The 25,774-nt window shown below is 43.3% G+C and overlaps 1 protein-coding gene across 1 annotated transcript in view; it reads left to right on the top strand.

The window, feature by feature from the left end:
* LOC118404877 (polycystic kidney disease protein 1-like 2) overlaps positions 1 to 25,774 on the top strand; it is a 53,247-nt gene that overhangs the window by 26,438 nt on the left and 1,035 nt on the right. The window contains exons 7-33 of the mRNA XM_035804257.1: positions 2,535 to 2,730; positions 4,548 to 4,758; positions 5,236 to 5,398; positions 5,617 to 5,735; positions 6,235 to 6,357; positions 6,984 to 7,184; positions 7,600 to 7,734; positions 7,875 to 7,983; positions 8,964 to 9,055; positions 9,473 to 9,733; positions 10,455 to 10,664; positions 10,983 to 11,256; positions 11,710 to 11,873; positions 12,262 to 12,498; positions 12,932 to 13,030; positions 15,636 to 15,814; positions 17,233 to 17,298; positions 17,564 to 17,680; positions 17,946 to 18,144; positions 18,946 to 19,087; positions 19,536 to 19,976; positions 21,651 to 21,965; positions 22,288 to 23,046; positions 23,232 to 23,309; positions 23,653 to 23,840; positions 24,228 to 24,308; positions 24,909 to 25,154. Coding sequence (XP_035660150.1) covers positions 2,535 to 2,730; positions 4,548 to 4,758; positions 5,236 to 5,398; positions 5,617 to 5,735; positions 6,235 to 6,357; positions 6,984 to 7,184; positions 7,600 to 7,734; positions 7,875 to 7,983; positions 8,964 to 9,055; positions 9,473 to 9,733; positions 10,455 to 10,664; positions 10,983 to 11,256; positions 11,710 to 11,873; positions 12,262 to 12,498; positions 12,932 to 13,030; positions 15,636 to 15,814; positions 17,233 to 17,298; positions 17,564 to 17,680; positions 17,946 to 18,144; positions 18,946 to 19,087; positions 19,536 to 19,976; positions 21,651 to 21,965; positions 22,288 to 23,046; positions 23,232 to 23,309; positions 23,653 to 23,840; positions 24,228 to 24,308; positions 24,909 to 25,154 — 5,405 coding nt within the window. The remainder of the gene's footprint in view (positions 1 to 2,534; positions 2,731 to 4,547; positions 4,759 to 5,235; positions 5,399 to 5,616; positions 5,736 to 6,234; positions 6,358 to 6,983; positions 7,185 to 7,599; positions 7,735 to 7,874; positions 7,984 to 8,963; positions 9,056 to 9,472; positions 9,734 to 10,454; positions 10,665 to 10,982; positions 11,257 to 11,709; positions 11,874 to 12,261; positions 12,499 to 12,931; positions 13,031 to 15,635; positions 15,815 to 17,232; positions 17,299 to 17,563; positions 17,681 to 17,945; positions 18,145 to 18,945; positions 19,088 to 19,535; positions 19,977 to 21,650; positions 21,966 to 22,287; positions 23,047 to 23,231; positions 23,310 to 23,652; positions 23,841 to 24,227; positions 24,309 to 24,908; positions 25,155 to 25,774) is intronic.

Below are 25,774 nucleotides of genomic sequence, written 5' to 3'. Positions count from 1 at the left end.
ACAAATGACAGTCAATGACCCTTTCTTGTTTCTTAAGAAAACCAGAAAAACTGTAGAGCGTCACAAAAACGGCCATCTATAGCCTTATATTACGTGGATAATATAACGGTGGCAACCATCGTACCCGTGGTGGTAACGTTTGTTACCGAATTTGGCGACAGGCATAAACCACCTCACACAGCCTCCAAGATCGGCGATCTGACATGATCGGGCAGAGGGACTGGGTAGCTGGATTTATCTGCCGAACAATCGTTCTTGGAACAGAATCGTTGCATTTGTAGCTACTATTTGAATTCTTCGTGTCTTCTCAGACGACAGCCTTTTTTTAGGGGTTGAAATTCCACCCGAGGCTATAATAGTATTCCAATTCATGAACCAATGTGAATGTTGTGGTGCATCTTTTGTAAAACATTACAGGTGTTGTGGAAAAACAAAGGGACAAGTGATGTCGTCTATAATTTGCTCAATATCAAGTCGCAAAGTCAGGCGACAGCATTTTTGACATTTCAATGAGAACGAGCCACTTAAAAGTGAGGGAATTTATCTCGGGCTATAGTATGTTCGGGCGTGTTTTTGCTGATAGTATAATCTGCTGACAAAGCAAGCTTTCTATCATTTTAAAGTCGAGCCTCTGTAGTAATTGTCGATTGGAGTTCTCCATGAAGATGAGGTATTTTGACTTACTGTTCTCACTCTGCTGGAGATTTATGTGGGGGATATCTCAAGAACGGCTAGAAGGTTTACAATGGGTTTTGGTAGATGGGTAGCAGGGGGAATGGTGATGGTGCAGGTTGATTTTGGCCCCTGTTGGTAGCTGGGTATGAGGGGGAATGGTGATGGTGCAGGTTGATTTTGGCCCCTGTTGGTAGCTGGGTATCAGGGGGAATGGTGATGGTGCAGGTTGATTTTGGCCCCTGTTGGTAGCTGGGTATCAGGGGGAATGGTGATGGTGCAGGTTGATTTTGGCCCCTATTGGTAGCTGGGTAGCAGGGGGAATGGTGATGGTGCAGGTTGATTTTGGCCCCCTGTTGGTAGCTGGGTATCAGGGAGAATGGCGATGGTGCAGGTTGATTTTGGCCCCTGTTGGTAGCTGGGTATCAGGGGGAATGGTGATGGTGCAGGTTGATTTTGGCCCCTGTTGGTAGCTGGGTATCAGGGGGAATGGTGATGGTGCAGGTTGATTTTGGCCCCTGTTGGTAGCTGGGTAGCAGGGGGAATGGTGATGGTGCAGGTTGATTTTGGCCCCTGTTGGTAGCTGGGTATCAGGGAGAATGGTGATGATGCAGGTTGATTTTGGCCCCTGAGCTGTTGGTAGATGGGTATCAGGGGGAATGGTGATGGTGCTGGTTGATTTTGGCCCCCTGTTGGTAGCTGGGTATGAGGGGGAATGGTGATGGTGCAGGTTGAATTTGGCCCCCTGTTGGTAGCTGGGTATGAGGGGGAATGGTGATGGTACAGGTTGATTTTGGCCCGTGAGCTGTTGGTAGATGGGTATCAGGGAGAATGGTGATGGTGCAGATTGATTTTGGCCCCTGTTGGTAGCTGGGTATCAGGGAGAATGGTGATGGTGCAGGTTGATTTTGGCCCCCTGTTGGTAGCTGGGTATCAGGGGGAATGGTGATGGTGCAGGTTGATTTTGGCCCCCTGTTGACCTTGGTACTGGAGCAACACGTTATCTTTGCACATGGACTTGCTGTGGTGTTGATTACCTTTGCAAGAATGGCTAAGGTTATGTTTTAGGCTTGTGCGTCTGTTTGTTCTTCCGTCTGTGAACAGCATAACTCGAGAAGCCTTCGATGGATGCTGATGATATTTGGTAGGTGGGTAGGCGTAGGGAAAACGAAGGTCAAGTTTGCTAATGGGCCCCTAGCAGCTTGCTAAAGTACTGCAGCAGAACCTCAATGTTTGTTATCTCGTGTTCTGGACATGCTGTGGTCATGATTTTTGAGTGGTAGATTACCCTCGGGACAGACAGTAAGTGCTGTGAGTTTTTTTTGGAACTGTGGGCGCCAGTTTCCTTTCAAACTTAGGACGAGAATAACTTGAGAATGTATGGACGGGTCGATTATTTGTACATCTTTATAAGCTATACTATTTTTTCGTTGATTGGAATGAGTGAGATATGGGTTGGAGTTAGAGCTGTTGTCAGTGTCTTGAATCTGTATTGTGTAGTGGAAAAGTAGACTACTTTTGTGAATTTGGAAATGAAACGTAACAGCCTTGTTGGTAAACTCACAACAGAGCTGTCAAAGGTAAATCACTTGTTTCCATTCTAAAGAAATAAGAGTACCCTTAGTTATATTTGTCCTTTCATAAACTATTAACCATTTAGGCAGGCTAAACCCTACCATCACAAAACCCAACAGATCCCTATACAAACACTCTGAATATTTCATGAGGAACGAGGTCTACGAACTCTTGTTTGTATTTGACATTTGTCAAGAACGTTTGACAATGTGTTTTCTGGAGCATTGAACTCTTGTGCTGTATTCTGCCGCCACTGATGTTTCCTTGTCCGATAAACGTTCTTACAGGTGGGAGTGACTGCGGCCTTCCTCCGGGCACACTGGACCTGCAGACGTCCGTACTGGAGGTTAGCGGCGCCGATCTGCAGCAAGGGCAGGTCTACAGGTTCTCCGTCCTCGTGTCGTACCCAGGGCGTACTTCGTCTGAGAACGCCACACAAACCCTGACAATACTGCAGCCGGACGTCCCCACAGTACAAATCAGGTACTTGTTCACGTCAACAGTCAGCAATACAGCAGGTGGAGGGGGGGGGGGGGGGATCAAACCGGAATTTCGCTTCGACCGGTCCGAAAAAAATGGACCTGAAAAATCATTGGACCGGATTTTAGACCGATAAGAAAATGAACACACTGTATCGTTTTGAGGGTTACAGGTGCATTATAAGAGTTATGAAGTGTAGGGTTTCTACGAAGTTTCTACATTCAAGCGTATCGAGGCAGTTAGCCTTCTTTACATGGAAATAGGATTTTCAAATGCCAGTAGGAGTCGGATACTCCATCAAGCAGATTCCTTTGTAGCGAAACAGACCATTGTTTTGAGTATCACCAATTCTCAATTTTTCACAGGCAATCAGGTCTAGGTTCAGGTCCGGACCTGGCCCCGCTCCGCTTGACCAGAACCGGACCTGGACCTGAGATTTATATAATTACTTTTCTGTACCTGTGCTCACTATCATGTTGCACAGATAAAAGTTAAAAGATGTTCATATGAAAAGTCTTTATTACCTTCCCCGAGAAGGTTGTGTTGTAAATAGTACTTGGGGCAGTGGATAACTGATGCAAGTATATTGGCCCCTAACACGTTGTTACCTTTGCAATTGGCCATTCTTTTCTAAAAGGAGGGTTGGTGGATGTTTATTTTGGCATGTAGGTACCTTAGGTGATGATTAACATATTGAAATGCATTGGAATAGCCTAATTTCTGTAATTAATGAGGAACTCTCAATTCCATTAGAGGGTGGTAATCGACCTATATTCCGGGACACCAACTATCATGGAGAGAGGGTGCCTAGCTTCTGATCTAGGTCACTTAATAAAGGGGCACAACCCGCCGTACTTGCAATTTGTCCGTACGTTTTTTTGGGAGGCCACGTCCGCCGCGTATTTCTGAAAACGTGGGGAACGACTGCCAAGAGCAGGGAGGGAGTACGTCAGCGCACGTCACTCGCACGGTTGCGCAAGGTGTAAGTACGTAGTCTGCACGCCACGCCTGGCTGCTAGCGGTTGCGTTCATCGTTCGTTGCGCAAGTGGTGGATGAGTTGCACGTGCTTACAACGTACGGTCTTTGTGCGACTGCCACGTTAACGAATGAAGGCCCTACTTACACGTGCTGCTTACGTAAGGTGTAGCACGGAGTAAGCACGGAACACGCAATCATCACGTGCGCCGCCCGTACAGCAATTGATTGTGAGAAAACTTTAATACATTCACGGAGCCAGTGCGTTGTGCGCTCATTGGCTGTACAGGGCAGACGCGTCGCCCGCACTGGCACGTACAGGGGGCGAATCCGTAGACCGATAGCAGAGAAAGTTCTGCATGCACGTAAATTTCTACGGCGTGTCTGCGTGCCCCCAAATCCGTCGGATTCCCTACGAGTTCGTACGGAGACGGTATTAACCACTTACGGATACCAAAAGATTGCCCACGTTTTGGCACGTAGACAGCACGTATTTGCACGTACGGCGGGTTGTGCCCCTAGCTTTAGCAAATTGCAGGTTCTGTATGCAGTTGACATGAGAATAAGTTAAGACGGGGTTGGCAGATAAATTTTGTCATGATTTATATGGATAGATGCTACATCTACAAATAGAGCTAATTGACGTGGAAACTTTATATATCAGTAGCGTTCCATGATAGGACTTCAAGAATGTCACACTTGTAAAGGAAAGGAATATCGATAGATATCAATAATGCGAATAAGGAAGACTTTGATACCATAGTGAATGCAATTTGATACTTGCAGCATTTTAACGTTTATTTAAGTTGAAAATTATTTAAAAAATCTCGATATTGGATCTCAGCTGCAGATCTAACTGTGACGTGCGCGTCAACCCTTCCGAGCGGCTGGTGTTAGAGTCGGATTGTACCAACTGTGCGGCGGGGGACAGCCTGACGTATGTCTGGAGCCTGACTCCCGGCAGTCTGACGGAGACAGTTCAACAGTTGGACTGGGCCAGGACTACTACCGGCAGCACCACATACTCACTCGGCATCAAGAGTGGGACCTTTCAGGCACGTATACGAATAGAATGTTATATCAGGGACACACACACATACACACACACACACACACACATACACACGCAAATACACACACACACACACTCTCTCTCTCTCTCTCTCTCTCACACACACACACGCGCGCGCGCGCAAATACAACACAAAGACACAAAAATTGGAACATGACGTACAGTTTAAAAGCACACTTACAGACACAAGTACTCTTTTGCGGATTAATATTTCAAAAACGACGTATACTATGAATAAGATTATTTTGGATGATCAAGACAAAAAGATCACTTTGTACCAGCTGCAAGCTGAAGTGAAAAATGCTTCACCTTACAAGAAAATTTAATTGATAAATGAATGAAATTTCATGATTTTGTAGAGGGATGCCCTGGAAATCATTTACTCAATTAACTGAAGAGATCTTCCCAACAAACAAATCAAGTCATTTGTATCCCGACCCTTCTCCCTGTCCGTGTCCAGGGTGCTGAGACGTACACCGCGCGTGTGGAGGTGAGCCGAGCCGGAGTGACAGGGTTCTCTGAGTTCGCGTTCACCACCAACACTCCTCCAGCTGCGGGAACGTGCCAAGTCTCCCCCCGGGAAGGCGTCGAACTAACAAGTCTCTTCTCCATCCAGTGCTCAGGTGATTATGCACCGTACCTAGACTGGAATGTATCTAAGATTGAGTGAATTATCGAAATAAAACATGAAGCCAGATCAGTGATCTGCACGAGAGTAATCTTCTCAGCAACAGCCTTTGCCCTGCTGAGCTAGTCGGCCGTAAAGAAGGTTAGCTCAGTCAAAGTCTTCACTCGTGAGATATGTCCTGAAGAACATCTAACCAGAGAAGTTGTTCCCCAGGTTTCCAGGACCCGGACACGCCCCTGATGTACGAGTTCTCCTACCTGACGGGCGGTGAGGCCATCGCCAGCTTCAGCACCACCGAGCAGGACGACTTCGTCATCCTCGGGACTTCACCGGTCAGAGCACCTCTTACAACTTTGTTCTTAACTAGCTAAACAACAGAAGCCGTTGTGCCGGTTTAAGAAACGCGACTTTTCAGAATGAAAAAAAAAACTATTTGTATCGGCATATCGACAGCGAATTGTGTCATCGCAGAAGTTGCATTTTACAACTAAGATATTCTTATAGTCACCCAAGTACCCTCAAGATGAATTAGTCAGGTGAAATATTATATCTCAAACTTGTTTTGGACAAACTTCAACGTGGACGTTGTTAAGGAATCTCGAGTTTATCTCAAAGTAACTTTTGCAATATGATGTTGATATTTGTCAATGTATAACCATAGTAATTCCTTTTCCCTCATCTCTGGCAGTAATACTGCTAATATATTTCACTATGTATTATTATTATTGTTATTATTATTATTATTATTATATTCTAAGAGTAAAGTGAGACGTGATAGTCGAACCAGTCGAGTTTAGAGAACTAATCCAGCAAACATTCACTGTCTACTAGGAGCCAGCCCTGGAAGGACAAACTTTCCCAGCCGGTTTGGCGTCTCGGAACTATGCAGTAACTGTCCGAGTCACGGCGAGAGATTCCCTCGGCGCGGAGACAGCAGTAACCCTCAGTGTGACCGTAAGTTGATGTGGGAGAATGTGGAACCAGCATGGCAGGGGTGACAGATCTTTGACATGGTACATTGCAGCGTCTCCACTGGAATGGTGTCTGCAACATGATAATGAAGAAATATAGAAATACAAAGCAAAAAAAAAAGAATAAAAGATGTCTGTCTTCTGGACTAACGAAATCAAACTGTGTCGGTGCATGTTTAGTGTGCTTGTACCGAAGATAATCAATGAAAAAAACATAATCTATGAAACGAAATACCAACGTATGAGAGCACTTGTCTTCACATAGTTTCTTTCAGAAACGACTGTAAATATATCAATCAATCAATCAATCAATCAATCTTTATCTGCGACGGTTTTTGTCTCCAGTCACAGGCATGCTTTGAAACTCGTTTAGAACACCCTTATCATTTCAACCCATGTCTACATTGCAAAGATTGCATGTACAAATTTGGCATGCACAAAATTATTTTTCCCCATGTTTAAGTTATTGCTTGAAGAACAAAAACGGCTTTTATTGGAAAACGGCTTTTATTAAAAAGAGGCGGCCTTTCAGTGCGGCCGCACGTATGTGGTAACATGTGTTGCTGTAACGGTATAATCATTTATTTATAATATTTTCCTCTTTGTAAGGTGAGGAAGATTGCGGAAGGAGACTTCTCTGACACGGTGAAGAGTCTGATTCTGGGAGACCAGAGTAAAATGAGCGAGTCTGCCAGCACAGGAGATACCCAGGCGGTGGTGTCCCTGGCTACTTCGGTAGGGACATCTCTGAACGCGAACGCGCAGTCAGCGGCGGGGCAGACGGCGGCCAGCAAGCGGGAGAGACATACGGTAAAGTAACCAACGACTCTTTACGCAATATTCCACAATGTGAATGAAACACTGAAGGTAACATGGGTTAATTGATGAGGACATCTAGTTTAGTACAGGTGTTTAGTACAGGTGTTTTGCATTTTATACACCATGAATTCAGACACGGTCCATGGTCTACCTACTTACAACAGAACAACATCTTCATAAGGACATAGAAATAACAGGAATTAGGAATTCAAGGTCTAAGATTTTTGAATTACTTTTCTGTTGCCCAGTGTGATCATCATCAAATAGTCAATTTGACTATTTTATGATGATCACACTGGACAACTGAAAAGTAATAAGTCAATGCTGTAACTTTATCATTATAGTAAAAGGGATTGTAATCAATACCTTGTATTAACAGTCACGTGGAAACACATAATGTTTTTAGGTACGTGAAGAGCTTCTGTCGCGGTGGATCCTGGAGGCAGCCGACACAGTCCGCACGTTAGAGACAGTAGAGCAGGTGGCGTACTGCATCAGTGCTGTGAGCGCCACTAAGGACGAACTGTCACCAACATCACAGGTGAGGACAACTGTCTACAACGGACCTGTTTCAGGCACTAGAAGTATCAGAAACGGAGGTTATTGTTGTCCTTATACAGCAGAACGGTTTACCACGTTCTGTACAGGTGGTAACACCCCATATTCTTCATGTGCCCACAGTTAGGGGGCGCTGCCTCCCTGTCTCGTCTGACGGACACGCTGGTGAAGCGGGCTGACGGAGGTGCAGGCACGGACGCGGTGGAAAACGCAGCAAAATTCATCATAACTGGTACATTTGATCATGCCGATCTTCTTATGCATCTAGTTTCGTAAGTTGGAAATCGAGATACTATTTTGGGTTCGAATGACGTATGGGAATATATCCAAGAACCGCTGGATGGCTTGTGATTGTGGATGTTGGCAGGTATGAGTAGGTGGGGTGCTGCAGCAGCAATTCAAAATATCTGTGGTCCTAGACATGCTGTGGTGCTGATTTTAGGTGGTAGATAGGTGTTGACATAAGAGTAGAGCGGTGTAAATTTGGACCTCCTATCTGGTTGCTGTGGATTTACAGGGTCGTCATTGTGTTATAATAACGGTATCCGGTCGGATATCTTGAGACCTAAGAATGTCTGGATGGATTGTGATGGTATCTGGTAGGAGGGTAGATGTTGTGAACCAGACTATTTCAGATTATTTTTGGGTACTCTGGTGGTTGACGGTCGGCCGCCAGGAGGCCTATAGTCGACTTTGACCTTTGTATTCCCAAAGACCTACCAAATATCAAATACCTTTACAATACTGAGGTTCTTGAATCAAGCGCACAAACAGTCAGATAGACCATAAACTAAAACTCATTGTTTCATCGGGGTAAAAAGATACCCCTGTACTTATCTGCTAAGGGGCCAAACCCATACCACCTCTTCCTAATGTCAAAAATCTACCTGCCACCTAAAAAGTCCAGTCCACAGCATGTCCAGTACAAAACATACATCGAAACACTGGCATTATGGCATTTCATCATTAATCATACAAGTAAATTCTATTTTTGCACATTTTGCATTTCACTGTGTACATTTTTTTGTCTAGTTACCTAACATCACATGCCACTCACTGAGCTAATAACATTAGTCATTGCAGTAAAGTGAGGTAAGGATGCCATTACAACTAACTTACTAATTCATCGCCACTTTGATTTTAGAGTCGTAAGGAAGGGTGCACGTGAGTCATCCACAAATGAAAAGAAACTGTGCCTTGTGTTCGCTCTAGGATTAGTAAACATCATGCAGGCGTCATCGTTAACATCGCTGGAAGCCCGCGCTGGTGGGAACGACACCAGCAAGACAGCCGTGCTGAACCAGGTCCGGTAGTCCGTACCAGCTAACGCCTGGCGCCTGAGTCTTGTGCTTTAGATGTAACGTTCGCCATATTTATTCAACAGAATACTTACAAGTAGCGCTTTTCTATTACCGCTGATATCACTCTAATGCCAGAAGACATTAGTAATTTCAATTGCACATGGCAAACTAAGGTAAGGGGTCGACCAGTAAACGTATATTTTAAAAGACAGATTTAAATTAAAAGATGACTTGAAAACAATTTCGAAATAATCTACCATTTTGAAACACTAGAAATGAAAGGAGATATGAACAAGAGGAACATCTGTAATTTCCTTCTATGAGGTCATCTACAGACAACGTAATTGTGGGTAAGTTAGCACTGGAATACGATGCACAGATCTGTACTACTCAATGCCGTTTTGTTATTTGTTATACCAGACCGGGACCGCCTCTACCAGCGTGTTCACTACCCTGCGCAGCTGCACCACGACAGTCTTCAGCAAAATGACGACCGGACAGGAACCTGTGGTGATAAGCGCGGAGGGATACAACATGGCTTTGCAAAAACTGGAGTGCTCCGGTTTGGGGGGTCTGGTGATCAGGACGTCAGCAGAGAGCGTGAACTGGTTCAAACTGCCGGATGACATCACCTCGGACTTATACAGCAATATCAGTAACTGTGGTGGCGTCAATACAGAGGTACGGTAATGTAGCAAAATAAAGAAAGCGAACATCTTATACCTGCGGGAGAAATTTAGTGTTTCGAAATTTCTTATTGTGAGTTTCTCGCTTTTTAGTCCCCAATACCTATGAAAAAGCGTCTATATCTATGTTATCTATGTGTAACGGTGGTCACCTTTAAGTAACTTACATTTGATGCAGGTATATACTGTCCCATCATTTACCTAGAAAGACATGTGATCTTGTACTGTTCTGCCCAGCCTTGTGTATTGAATTCCTATTGTAGAAAGTTACTTTATGTTATGCAAAACAAGGCCTTAATTTACATACATCTGATGATGCGCATCTCTACTTAAGCTTCTGACATGAGCTATCATGAAAAGAATTTGTCCTTCCTTAAGTTAGCCAATAAATAAGCAGCATTTTCCCACTGACCTGTCCCAATAGTAAAGCAAGGCAACAGACAGTAGCAGGAAATGAGATTTTAATATTTGACACCCTCTTTGAGACCGGCGCCCGAGACTTCTTGTCTATGTCCTGTGCTCTGTGGTGAAGTGACACATGAGAAAAAGCAACTCCGAATTGAACGTCTGCATATTTCAAATAGATACCTAGTATTCAGAAGCTTCAGTTGCAAGCTGATCTTTAATAGTGCACAGTCGTGCTGTATCGTGGTCAGGTACATTCTGTTGCAAAACTGCTGTAGCATAAAAAATTCAAATGTCTGTGATGTCCTCAGATGTCGGGAACAAACGTGAACCCTTACGAGTTCGCGGAGTCCTCCTCCGGCGTGAGCAGTCACGTGGTGAGCCTGTCCCTGCTAGACACGCTGGGTGAGCGGAACGTCAGCAGGCTGAGCCAGCCAATCGACATCATGGTTTCAAGAGGCGCCTCTTTGGTTCAGTCCGAGAGAGCAGCGACCGCACCTGTCGGCTCTGGGCGGCTCAGCGTATGTTATTCATCTAATACATTAATGCTTTTCATTAATACCAACCAGCACAGGTTGAAACTTGAAGGAACAATGAAAATTCTTGACAAATCTAACCATCTTGCAGAATAAAACAAGTGTAACATCAACTCATAATTCCACTTGGTGCTATATGATATCGCGACATAAAAAAGCCTGGGTACAATCCGATTTCTACCGGGGCTCATTGCACCCGCCGCCTTGAGCCCTGATAAAAGCATTGTATGGTACCCAGGCTACTCAAGATTGTTTAGTCTACAACTTTCACTTCTACATTACCCATACAGCCTTCATCCACAGGTACACAATGTAACTTCGACGTTCAGTGGGATGTCGGGAAACTCCATCTTCATTCACATTGAGCCGCTGCTGTCCGGTTTCCCCATCCACTTGTACCTCAAGAACGGTGTCAACGTTTCCAACGACGACCATGATATGAACATCAGCCTCCCAGTAAACGCCGCCTGGCGATATTCGGTAGATCTGCCCGACAGGACGGAGAGTTCGGACGACCACACTTGGCTCATTCAGCCGGAAGACCTGTTGAGCTTTAATGGTTCAGAATGGTTCCTTGGTTAGTGAATCATAGCTTACTTTTATAATGTATACCTATATCGGTATGCTTATGTCGTCCACCTTTTCATCACCTATTATTCATTACGCTTAAGCACAATAATGTAACTCACCGATTAGAAAAACCGATGCATGATGCACAACGGTTATATTTTATAGGCACTTCAGTACCCATTCGCCTGCTTCTGATATTAGTGCAGGCTTGTGTTGATTACTCGGAGGTCTTTAAAAGTTGTTTGGATGTCCACAAAGGCTTACTTTAGTGGGTCTTGAGTTCCAAGCGTACATGTCCAACTGGTAGCATTGTTTTATTTATTTATTTCTGTCATATTTATCCAGGGTAATCCAACTCAGTGGTTAACACTGCTTTCCAGTCGAGCCCTCCATTGGAAAGTCCTCATGAACGGGAACCTTGTATTCTGATTCCTTAATAAATGTGATGCTTGTCCCCCAGGGGTGGCTCATGACGTGCCAACAGACACAGGCACCATCACCGATTCTGACGGACAGACCGTCCAGCCTAGCGACTTCATGCTGAACTACACCATCACAATCTTCTCCAGTACCTGCCTGTACTTCGATGACGATGAAGCCGTTTGGAAGGGAGACGGATGCAAGGTTCGTAATTGCACCAACAGCCATTTTCTCCTGCAGATTATTATTAACTGGAATGAATTTATTCATTGAGCCATGTTCTCTTTTCCAGACAAGGATGATGAAAAAAATCCATCCAAGGGAAGCCATGGGTGATATCTAAGTAAAGCATGTCTGCATGCATAGGACAGATACAGCTGCTCCTGGCTGGCCTTACGGTAGTCTTTTCAATGTATTTCATCCCAATAGTATTCCGGTAGGTGAATACTAGGTGAATAGGAGTATACTCTGGTAGTTAAATACAATGATTGTAATTATAATAACGCTATACAAGGCAGAACTTATTTTTACCCATGAAAAGTAATGAACATAAAGACTGACAAGGAACACTGTTCACACTGCTCTGGTACAGACGGGACAGCTGACCACGCCCTACCGGACACACTGCCTCTGCGACCACCTGACGCCCTTCGCCTCCGGCTCCAGCTTCTTCGTGGCGCCGAACTCCCTGGACATAGTCGCCTCGATCCTGGCCTTCAGCAACATCGGCAGCAACCCTGCCGTGGTCATCACACTGGCAGTCATCGTGGTCCTGTATGTGCTGGTCGTCATTTGGGCGCGCAGAAAAGACAGGACGGACCTGGAAAAGGTAATGCTGTTCACTGGGATATAGAATCTTTGTTACGTCATCCATTTTTTGCCTTCGTACACGAGTACATATCAAAGTTAGAATAACCACTTCTGCAAATACGGTGTATCATTGTATACATTACTGTATACATATATAACGTCATATCTTCTCAACATTCTCTCCCTCCCTCCCTCTCTCTCTCTATGTATGTGTGTGTTATATTATCTTTAGAACAGTGGTCTGATGACACCTTGGACGCCTTTGTCATCTCCGATGGTTAGGCAATAGCATCATATCATATCATATCTTTATAACAGTTGGTTTGGACAAACAGACTATTATAGGGATTGAAAGAAAACCGAAACACAACAGTGTAAACGCGGTGTCTGAGGCACACAGTGGTGATGACTATTTCTGGATAACAGAATGTGGTTGTATTTGTGCCGTCCAGGTGGGCGTGACTGTGCTACCAGGGATGACAGAGTACCGACATCGCTACATCGTCACGCTGTATACTGGCTTTAAGAGATTTGCCGGAACAACTGCCAAGGTGAGCCGGAGCAGGTGCCAAGGAGAATCATCTTCCCAACTTATACTTACAAAAGCACAGCTTTATACGCCAACTAGAAAGGCCGACATTTGCTTGGGTGCAAATACAGCATATTTCAGCCATACCCATTCCCACGCAATATTGGACTGTTCCAAGTCACCCCTGCGCAAAAATGGAACATTTTAACAATAAGTTATTCTCGCCACTGTCAAACTTACGTATCAAAACTAAACGCAAACTGGCCAATTTCCCCGCGTTTTCCACCAAATAACATTTTCTCGATTTTCTCAACTAACCCTACCAAAGTCAAATCTGCCGAAAATGATTCATATTCAATTGCCATGCGGAATGTTGGTAATTTCAATGACAAAGACTTGTATTCTAACGTTCAATGCACGCGTACCGTCCGCTACCGCTCAAATGACCCTGTCTGAACTCCAAATCCTCGCAAACTACAATTTTAAACCGGGCACAGGGTGACACATCACTTTGAAAATTTGACAGGAGAAAGAAGATACATTACGAACACAATATATTTCATCATGCTACGTATTGCTAACATATAAATAATGCACATATTATCTTCCTATATTCTTTGAAGTACCTTTTATTGAGTAACATAAATTTCAAAATCCTCCCAAATATGCATGGTTGCGTCTACATACACACGTGACAATGTTAGCCAATCAGCTTCAGTTTTGGAAATTCGCGCTTTGTTTGGCAAGTGTTGTGTCATTAGTTGTTTTAATACCAATTGGCGACGAAGTGTTCCTTCCTCTTCGCTGATTGGCTGGCGGCGCAATTCAATTAATTAGCAGACTTACACCTGCCACCTGTTGCCCAGGGCGGGAGTTATTGCTTTGTTTGCCATATATGGAACGCACTGAACGCCGAGAATGGCCAAAACAAGTCCCGTAAATTGGACAATGACAAGAAATCCCAAAATATATCATTTTGAAGAGGTTTATGCCAAAAATTATACATGTGTCATTTGAATAAGTATCTAGTGCACCCTTTTACCCAAATTTAGGTCATTTGGTTTTAAAACCAGGGTACAGGAGCCAAAGGTGTACGTTTTTGGTCATAAAATGGCCAAATAGTCGCAAAATTAAGCATTTTGTTGTACTGTATGCCTAAAGTGTTGATGAATCCATGTGCGCATATGTGTATGGCACTCCTATACTAAATTTCAGATCATTTGGTTTTAAAACCAGGGTACAGGAGCCAAAAGTGTAATTTTTTGGTGAAAAAATGGCCAAAAAATCGCAAAAATAAGCATTCTGTTGTACTGTACACCAAGAAAGTTATTGAATTTATATGGGGGGATTATCAAGGCACATCTGTGCCAAATTTCAGCTCGTTCGGTTGTAAAACCAAGGTACAGGAGCCAAAAGTGTCCTTTTTTGGTAAAAAAATTGGCCAAAAAATCGCAAAAGTAAGCATTTTGTTGTACTGTACACCAAAAGTGTTATTGAATTCATATGGGGGGATTATCAAGGCACATCTGTGTCAAATTTCAGCTCATTCGGTTGTAATACCAAGGTACAGGAGCCAAAAGTGTCATTTTTTTGTCAAAAATTGGCAAAAAAATCGCAAAAATAAGCATTTTGTTGTACTGTACACCAAACTTGTTATTGAATTTATATGGGGGCATTATCAAGGCACATCTGTGCCAAATTTTATCTCATTCGGTTGTAATACCAAGGTACAGGAGTCAAAAGTGTCCTTTTTTTTGTCAAAAAAATGACCAAAAAATCGCAAAAATAAGCATTTTGTTGTACTGTACACCAAACGTGTTATTGAATTTATATGGGGGGGATTATCAAGGCACATCTGTGTCAAATTTCAGCTCATTCGGTTGTAATACCAAGGTACAGGAGCCAAAAGTGTCCTTTTTTTGTCAAAAATTGGCCAAAAAATCGCAAAAATAAGCATTTTGTTGTACTGTACACCAAAATTGTTATTGAATTTATATTGGGGCATTATCAAGGCACATCTGTGTCAAATTTCAGCTCATTTGGTTGTAATACCAGGGTAGAAGTCTACAGGGGCCAAAATATACAGTTTTGGTCTAAAATTGACCAAAAAAACTTAATAAAACCTCTTAAGAGACAGATATGAAAAAATCGGAAAAAACTCCCGAGGGTATTAGCCCATTCTACCCTTGTGCTAAATTTCAGGTCATTCGGTCCAGGAACAACGGAGATGATTCGATTTGAAGATTTGACAGGAGAAAGAAAGAAAGAAGAAAGAAACATTACGAATACAATATATTTCACCATACTTATGGTATGGCTGAAATATAATTAGAAAATACGCCTTACGAATTTTGGATTTTGGTTATTGAATATCTATTGCCCTGTAGTGACACGTGAGACACAGTGCTAGTTGATGTTATATGGGCCAGCATTTGCATCTAAACGTGAGCTATTCTTGCATAAGTTCATCCCAAACATGCAGTAGGTATAGATATACATCTGTCTCTGTTACAAACTTTGGCAAAAATACACCATCTAAACGGAGGTGTGAAAATTGTGATGATGCTTCGCTGTTGTAGGCCGTTGCACTCGTGAACTGTAACTTAAGCTGTTGCCATGTTCCCCAGGTCGCCATAGTTGTTACAGGTGAAGATGGACAAAGCGAGCCTCATCTCCTGACGGATCCCACACGCCGTGTGTTTGAGACAGCTGGTGTGGACTCTTTTCTTTTGACAACTGCCCAGTCCATGGGGCCTCTGTCATCTGTACACGTCTGGCACGACAACTCCGGTGACAAACCCTCTTGGTAAGTAAAAGGACCGTATTTATATTTCAGCCATACCGCAGGTATGGTGAAATATATTGTATTCACAATGTTTCTTTCTCTTGCTGTCAAATCTTCAAAGCGATTCATCTCCGTCGTTCCCTGACCGAATGACCTCCAGACGTTTTTTCTTCATTGCCTATATGTATTGATTCTATTGAGTTTTGGGGGGGGCAGTTTCAGACCAAAACTGCAAATTTTGGGCCTCTGTACCCTGATATTAAAACCGAATGACCTGAAATTTGGTACAGATGTGCCTTGATCATATGTCCATATAGATTTAATGAACGTTTGGCATTCACTGCAGCAAATGTGCCTCAGGGGCCTTTTTTTTAATGTCAATTTTGGACTGGGTTGCTTATACCAATATGAAAGCTCCTTGCTTACACAAAAGGCCATGTTTTCAGTGGGAGTATTTCTTGACTGATCTATTTTGCAATTTTACATGGGGTGTGCTGGGCTTTGGTGATTATGCCAAAGTCCTATTTCAACGGAAGTATTTTTGGACTGCTCCAGTGCGCCACTTTGCATAAGAGTATTACAGGAAGAGTCCATTCTTGCACGGAGGTGAGATTTTTTTATAAAATTCAGTTTCGGTGATGATTCAAAATTCATTTTTTGTTTTGTTTTTGGACTGGTCTATTTTACCCTGTTACATGGAGTGCACTGGAAGAGTCAATTCTTGCAAGAGGGATTTTTTAAAGATTCATTATGGGACTGAAGTGTGATTAGTAGAAGTCATTTTTAAGCAGAAGTGTTCCATTTTTGTACATGGATGATTTTGGAACAGTCTATTGTTGCATGCCGAGGGAGATGGCTGAAATATGCTGTATTGGCTCTCGAGCAAATGTTGGCCGTTCTAGTTTGATGTAACTGTTGTACTTGCATCCACATGAACAACCAGGAAAGAAAGTCACATTTTAACATTTGTGCCCTCATTTGTGTTTGCGCGCGCGTGTGTGTGCATGTATGTGTGGCATGTGGCATGTGTGTGTGTGTGTGTGTGTGTGTGTGTACGTGCGTGCGCTTGCGTGAGCGCTTGCGTGTGTATGTGCGCGTGCGCAACTCATGGATTGCATTTTGACTCTAGATTCGTTCCCATAGTTCTTCCCGCTTGTAATGACATTTTTGCATGTTCCTGCCTACACGTGCTGAGGGAAATATGATAACTAGGAGAAAAGGCGCATTTTATACAACAACTTTATATGCAGCTTACGTGTCTCTTCTCTCTTCTTAAACACGCCTAAACAAGTACATCGGTACTGGAGAATGATATACAATATACGATAACTATGCACACTTGATACATTTTTTCTGAATGTAAGGCACTGAAATAACGTTTGTTCCATACGTCACTTGGTAATGTACACTCTTGAAATGTACTTCCTGTTTTGGTGCAGGTTCCTAGACCAGATCACTGTGTTTGACCTGCAGCAGGAGCAGAAATATGTCTTCATGTGCAACAGGTTTGTGAACTTCCCTTGTTCATCAGTTTTCATGTACGTCTGGATGTAAACAATGACCTGATAGTTTTCATTATAGTCGTCATTGTTTATGTTGCTTGATTTCGTATTGATAATTTCCACGCATAGTTACCATATAGTGTTCATTTGGTCGGTGCAAGCGGTAATGACATGCTGGCGTTAGAGGATGAAAAGACCCGGCATGCAGCTGAAATAGATACCAGGCAAATGACATGCTAAACCCCCCCCCCCCTTCTTCCTGCTCCAGGTGGCTGGCCGAAGACGATGACGATGGTTTGATAGAGCGTCACGTTCCCGTGGCGTCTGAGATCGATCTGAAAGACTTTTACTACGTCTTCTCCAACAGGATGTCCAAAGATTTAAGGTGTTTTTTTTAGTAAAAATGAGAAAGAAAGGTGAAGGTAACATTGCCTTTCCCATAGCATACATACTGTGATGAAGGTAGCTATATTGGCAAGAATACATGCCAAACTTCCACTTATAATTACGTATACTTTATTCATTATAAAATTTATATCAAATCTACACAGAAAATAATATTAGCATTAGCTTATTTGCCACTGATCGCAATTTCCAGCAGGCATTGAAGTGAACCCTGCTTTCTTTACAAGTTCTCTTTCTTCCTCCAGAGATGGGCACCTGTGGTTCTCCGTGGCAGGGCGGCCTGTCCGCAGCTTGTTCACGCGTGTCCAGCGCGTGTCCTGCTGCCTGGCCCTGCTGCTCTGTACCATGGTCGTCAACATCGCCTTCTTCGGCGTGGCGGACTCTGCTGCGCAGAACACGGAGGAACAATTTGACGTGGCAGGATTCACCTTCACGTGGACAGAGGTAGTACATTCTGTAATGATATCTCATAGAAAAGATTTTGTAATCTAATGTGGCTCATTTTATACAATGTATGTAACGTCTACTATATTTTGTTTTATTTTGTGTGATTGCTTTTTTTTTCATAAAACTAAATCGTTGCGTTACATCATTTCCTCCTCTTCATTCTTTAAAAAATCTTTTTTTTACAAGATTACATTTTCATTGCTAGTAGCTGGTCAGCCCACTTCATGGAAAAAAGAGGCTACGTTTTTTCTTATTCTTTATTTCATTAGGGGTTTTCTGTGATATCAACCGATTTCCATGAAACTAAGATAACACAGTCTGGTACCATCTGAGGTTTTAAATATTTGCGTAATTGGGCTCAGAGGGGTTGTGGGGGATTTGATATTTCCAATAGTTTTCGTCGAAGCTCAGGTGCTGCAAGCTGATAATGCATTTAAAAAATACCAATTCATCATTATTGATTATACTTTAGAGAGTCGTTAGTTGAGGTCACATTATTCTATTTGTAGGGTGGGAGAGTCGGATTAATCATCAGTGTTTGATATCTGACCACTGAGACGTCCTAAGTACGATGGACATCCATTTGTCCGTTACGAATCCGTGTCTCCATCTTTGTGTCCTTTCTTGTACAGACAATTCGGTGACTGTTGACATGTGATGACATCTAACCATCATTGGGACGTCGGGCTGTTGTTTATTGACTGGCTTTGTCATAATCTATGATCCATGCATACTGAACTAAGACGGATCCTGGTGAGGGATTTGGAACTCATAATTCTTCTCTGCTTTCTGTTTCAGCTCATGATCAGTATCCAGTCCGCCCTGATTGTTCTCCCCATTAACCTGATCATTGTGCAGATATTCCGCAACTTGAAGGTCCGTCCGGGCCCGGCTGAGAAGGAAGCTCTACGTATTTCGTCCGGGAAAAAACGTATTGAGGGTAGGTTTAGAGCAAGCAGTGGTCATGTGATAGTGTTGACCGACTTAGACAACGTTGAACTGAGTAGGAAGCACTTAAACTACGCTTACGCAAGAGGAAGCAGGACTTATTCCAATTGTTCAAAGCGCAGTGCGATATAACATGTACAAAACTAGGAATCAGTGCACATACTTAGAAATTGAAAACGGTCGTGACTGTAACACAACAGCCACTCAGAGACTGTGTCCAGTATAACTCATAGGTTAATTCTACTTTATTCCAAATGCGAGAACAGATCACTCATAAATGGCTGTGCTGTTACCGATAATATTACCATAGTACTACCATAGTAGTTGTTATTGGTTACCATACATTGTACCGTGTGCGACTGTTGAGCAATAAAATTCATTGATTCAGTTTAATATCCGCCCGAGGACATTGCTAAAAACTCGGCTTCCTTTTACCCTAGGTGCTGCAGAAACAAGCCACATGGATGATGTCTGTGAAGTAAAGGCAGCGACCGAGGACGCTCAGATGTCCACATACTCCTCCCGGTTCATGGTGAGTGAGGTCGACATTTCTAGCGTGTATGGAGAGGATGAGATGGAGACGATACAAGAGCTGCCCACACAGAATCCTGTGCCAACTCACCCGCACACGCCAGACCCGCCGCCAGCAGAAACCTCTCTGTGTGGTGATCAGAACAGCGTCCAGACGGCAGATGAGGTCGTTATAAGATGCAAAAGTTTGCCGTCGCTGAAGATACGTGTTCGCTCTGCCAAAGCCCGAAGCCTAACCCAAACAGAGAACTATGCAGATAACACCAAGGAAGTAGCCCAGGGGGCGGAGGATCTGGACGGCATCACAAACATGGAGACAGATCTTGATGAATGGAATGATGAACAGAAAAGTAAGATTGTTTTCCTTTTTAGAAATTGGTACAAAAGTATAAATTGAATAACATTCATTATCGGACAAAATAGCTGACCATCAAAGGACTAAAATTTAGTCTCGGAAACACTATACCTAGTCCTAACATTTTCCAAAATCAGAAATATAAGCCAGAATGTTTATATACGTCGTTGTTGGGTGAACATAGTATATATTCGTGGTAAGTCACGAGGTATTTTCCTGGTCTTGGGTATGAAAGTTTGTCCGTATGAAGTCCGCAGTCAGTGTTGGCTGTACATACATGTACTGTCGACTGGGTCATGCAGCTGCGGCGCTCGACTATTTCTGAGCCCAGGCCCTACTTGTTCCGAGTACTGGAACTCCTGTTCCTGGTCCGAAAAGCATATGACTTGACTTTGACTTTGACTTTATTAAGATCCACAATTAGCATACAATAGAGTACATTGAAGCTACTCTTCCTGTCAACAAACATAACAGGACAAAAACTTGATACACAGGAACAGATACAATCTATACAATGTACATAAAATTGACACTTGATAAAAGATAACTTAATGACTACCTGAGCTTATATATATATATACAATGTGACCAATTATCTATTGCAAACCATTCCATGTGCTGGACATTCTGTACAAGAACCTTTTCTTTTGAGCGTTTGTTCTGGGCTTTGGTAGTCACGCCGGCATATCTTATCAGACTGAGGCGCTTTCAGCCTATTCTTGTCCCGTCGTGGATTTTCTTCTGCTTTTTCTCAGACACTTTGGTGTGGATGGTTATGCGTTTGTGGTGACGGTGCGTTTGTTAGTTGGTACCAAATGTCCATGTCCTCAACTGGTATTATATATACAGCTATAAAAACTGAAGATGGACGTGTTAGTGTGTTTGTCACTGGTCTTGTTTGTCCACACTTCCGATATTAGTATTTGAATGGTTGAGTGGTTGAGGACATCATCAGGAAGCTCGAAGTTAAAGGTAGCAAAAAGGTGCCAGGAAATGAAGGTGATCCGAGACCAAAGTCTTCCCGAGGTGCCCGAGCAGTGTTTTATCTGTAGGTACTTGCCTTAGAGATTATTGAAGATGAAGCTCAGTTCAGTTAATAGAATTTTCATCTAACAATGAATTCATTTTAAAGGTATAAACACGTGCTCAGAAGCAGTTATAAGTTGATAGAATTAGTAATTAATCAGGCATGATAGAAGTTGTCAGTCTTGAGCCAATGGAAGAGGTCTGTAATTCACGCGGAGGTAACGTTTGGTCTTCGCGTACATGAAAATGATTACTATTTAATGCGGCAATGCTATAAGTCGTAAGCGATGTGGTTTTTATCATGCAAGCTAGAGGTGAACATCACCATGCGTTGATTATGGTTTGATTTGCATATGATTTGCATGTATAATCCTAATATGTAAAAAGTGCACACATCCATCAATAATTGAGGTACAGAAGACGATCCCTTGAAATAGATTATGCTCATTATAATCACACTTGCTTGCCTAATCAATGAGACAGGAACAGGATGAAGGAAAAAGATCTGTTGGCTTTAGGTCTCCAATCTCTACTTCACTTGGCAATCATCCTGTACACCATTAGGAAACGTCGATTGTTTTTTTGGTCAAGTTATCCCGTAGATGTGTTGTATTGTCATTCTATTGATAACAAATGCCTTCAGCTCCAGGCAAAGCGCCACGATTCCGCCAGATCATGGAACAGAACAAGGCTCTCCTCAGAAGTGAGATCATCGCTGAGAGAACCCGGCTTGTTGAGCACCTTGTCGCCAGAAACACTCTGACCGCGCTAGAGAAGGAAGCCATTCAAACTCTGTCTCAGAAAGAGACGGAGGAGAAGGTTAACACTTTCCTATTGGCGAGGATAGAGCGACAGGACGAAGGCGCGTTCTCCAACTTCTGCTCCGCGCTGACGCACGGGGCAAGACAGGGGTACTTGTCGGAACTGCTGAAGGCCGGAGACAGAGAGGACCTACCAGGTATTTGGGAATACAACATTGTACTTAATCTAGAGTCTTACTGATGGGAGGTGGGGTGTAAACCACAAAACCGCATACATCAACCATTTAATCTATTCTTATATGATTTATATAACTATGAAGAAAATTGAGGCTGAAGGATTTTGGCTGTTGGTTCTTCCATAACAATTGCTGATTGATGTTCGATTTACACAATTTCCTCTGATGAAAAACAACTTCAATCTATCAAAACGAGTTCTGAATGTCATTAAACCATGATAATGGCTGTAACTAGTGATATAAAGAAATTGAGTGTTCATACCATCCTGTCATTAATCAACAGCACTGCTAGACTACCTGTATGAGGCAGCCCTTCACATTGCCGGCCGGCCAACAGCCGACATCATGTGGAGAGTCTTCCCCCGCCATCTTGGTCTATCGGATGATGCCATTGAAACATGTCACCGCCAGAATCGGTTCCTGCAGCACAAGGTCCTGCACTGTCTTGTTGTATGGTACATCAACCAGACCAAGACGATGTCGCCTCCAGAAGTCATCGACTGCCTTAATTCCGTTCACGAGAAAACGAAGTGTTCGTGCAAAGAGTTTTGGATATGGGAAGTTAACGAGAAGAAAGGAGTACCTGTAAGCGCAGTCGTTGATGCTATTGAACCAGCTGTGGCAACAGAAGCATGCCATCTGAAGCCACCGCACAGAAATGAGGAGGATGGGACCAGGTCCAAGAGAGAAGAAACAAAGGGCACCAGTGATGCTTCAACATCTGTCTCCTTCGACGAACTTGACCTTGACATGCCGCCTAGACCACATTCAGCTGGACAGGTTCTGACCACGGCAAGGCAGAGGCATTTTGGTCAGCCCAGTCTTGGATCCAATGGCAAGAGCCAACCTTCATCACTGTCCCACATACCATCAAGCTACAAAGCCATTCAGCGTGGGCCATCCCTGTGCTCATCTCGGGAAGACACCGATGGGTTTTTCGAGATTCAGTTCAGTGAACCTGGCGATGGGATAGACGATGAAGCAGGACCTGACGTGGGACTAAATACGGTGGAATTTAGGGACCTTCTGGAAAGTGAAGGCCGTGAGTAATCCCCTTTTTTCCAATGTGATATCAGTATTTCTTCACTCGTGAAATGTTGAGCGTGAATTTGCTATGATCAGTATTCTTGAATTCTCCATCCACTTTTTTGGACGATGTAATGCGAAAGTGTTAGTACTACGAAGGCTGGTCATCATTCGTAATCTATGTCTTTTACCTACGGACAGATACAACATCGTCGGTTACCAGCAGCACAGGAAAGAAGAAGGAACAGTGTCTTCTGCCGTGGTGGTTTCTGTATATTGGTAAGTGCCATCATCTACCTCGTCATCATCATCCCATTTAGTTAACTGTGAATAGGTAAGAATGTCAATATTAGATGTCAAAGTTTCTCCAATTGCAATATTTCGTCCTCCACGATCAGCTTTGTTTCGGATAGTTTTCTGTCTGCGGGAATGTGTGGAATGACCGGCCCAATTGCACGTATATGTGTACAGTGGTGCCGGGATTCGATAAATGGCCTTTCTTTATTTTATGTATTAGACTAGATTTAGAATCTATGTTTTAGATTAGTATTAGAAACCATGTCTTATGCCGCCGGTAAATCTGCTTGGAGATTAGGTCTGACGCGCATGTGTTGACCCCAAGGCTGGTTCCTGGTGCTGGCGGTGTGCACGGTTTCCGCCTTCTTCACGCTTCTGTACGGGAACAGCTACGGCAAGAGGAAGGCAGAGGCCTGGCTGCTGACGTTTTTCACGTCCTTTCTGTTGGACGTCGTCGTTCTGCAGCCGGTCAAAGTGCTGGTGGTGGCTGTCGCACTCGCCGCTATTGTTAAGGTATTCAACTCTAAATCACTTTCGCCCAAAGGGTATCTTTTTGATAGTGCAGTTATGTATAGTTTTTGGTATGTTATTTTATGTCACTTTTAACATCCGTGAACCGCAGGTGGGGACGACTACGTGCTCTTGTCTCGATGGTTAGTTGACTGTACAGGTGGTCCCTGGGAATTCTCCCACCTGGCATACGGCATACATGTCCAAGCCAGAAAAATAGACGCCGTTTCAACAGCGTTTACATAAATCTTAGCACGTGTGCGAACTGCTACATAGGTGACATAATCGCTCCGCTTAAGATGAACTTTTCGACGCAAACTACCCATACTATGAATGATGAATGTATACATGTATGTCCTTGTCTAAACGTGTTTTGACATGCCTGACCAGAGTGTAGACACCGGGGACGATGACGCCGTGGCAGCAAGGCTCCGAGACAATGAAGAATATCTGCACATGTCAGCTGGGCAGGTAGGTGGAAACAATCGCCTGGAATGCGTGGAATGTGAAATATTTGTAGATCTAATCCGCAATCTTTCTTGCCATCTAAACGCAGCACTACTAGGTAATCTGAAAATCTGCAGAGCTTCTAGCGTAAACACACTTAATGATATTCATTTCTTTAGTTTATTCATTGGCAAATGCTACCATTGATATCTCTAGAACTTATCTGTCAGGAATAATTGTTTTCAATGTGTATGAGTGAATATGTATCATGTCGATCCATATAGATAACACCAGCATTAGAATAACTTGAATTTGCACCATTTGGTATTGGCATTATTTTATCACCCGTTTTGGTACTCGCTTTGAGTTCACCAGTTGTAAAGACCTTGCGGCATATTTCATGTACATGGAAATACTCGGCAGGCAACTTAGTCATGATAAGTCAATAATGATATGTCAATAAGTTACATCGAAAGCCAATGAAAAAGACAACCTGTTCTGAGGAACAGCCAATAACACAACAGCACTACGCCCTGGGTGGTTTGCCCCAACAAACTAGGGGTGTTGCCCAGTATCATTACAAGAACAAGAACAAGAACTTGTACAAATTATACCATATTTCAGGACGCCAACATCGAACGCCCAAAGCCACCCCTGGCCGACCCACAGAAACTGGCTGCGGCCCGCGAGCTGCGCTCCAAACAACGTCAGATGTACTCTGTGATGGTGGAGGTTATCTTCTATCTCCTGTTCGTGTGGGTCGTTGTTTCCGTTGCTAACGGCCACAGGTCCGAATCCGCCTTCTACCAGAACAATGACGTCAGAGAGATCTTCCTGGCCCCGCCTACTGAGGACGATGGTTTTGAAGAGGTAAGAGCTGCAGAGTTTGACGTGACGCCATTTTTCCTACCAGAATGTACCGTTATGATTCTATATGATTTGACTACATTTGACCTGAAGCATTAGTCTACACATTAGTCACTTGCATACCGAATACCATGCCTGGTTTGGCTTCATATCTAACATGATGTATATATTTTGCTTCAATAGTTTGTAATCTTGTCCTTCCAGAATGTGAGGGCATTGACATATACATGGTTACGTGTACCTATATATTTATTACATGCTTGAAAAAAGCATGTACTGTTTCTGGTAGGGATCTTTGTGATTCCGGACCTATATCTTTAGAACCTCTGGATGGATTGCGATTTCCTTTGCTATGGGTATAGAGTGTGTGACCTATTGTGCTATTAAGTAGATTAGAAGTTTGCTGTTGTTTTGTGGTTCGTTTAAAAAGAATATTTACACCCCTTTTCCTGATATGGAGTGATCTGGCCTCATTCCCTCTGTCTCAACCTCCTTGGGGACAGCTAGCAGCTGTAACATGTGTTTTGAGTTTTCAGTAGCATGGGAGTGTGTGGAAGGGTCGTTTCCAGTGCTATATCTCCAGAACAGAACATGTGATTGCGATGATATTTACCTCCATGAAA

The sequence above is a fragment of the Branchiostoma floridae genome, chromosome 17 (genome assembly GCF_000003815.2).
Source record: "Branchiostoma floridae strain S238N-H82 chromosome 17, Bfl_VNyyK, whole genome shotgun sequence".
Classification (NCBI taxonomy): Eukaryota; Metazoa; Chordata; class Leptocardii; order Amphioxiformes; family Branchiostomatidae; genus Branchiostoma; species Branchiostoma floridae.
This window is presented reverse-complemented; position numbering and strand designations above follow the sequence as displayed.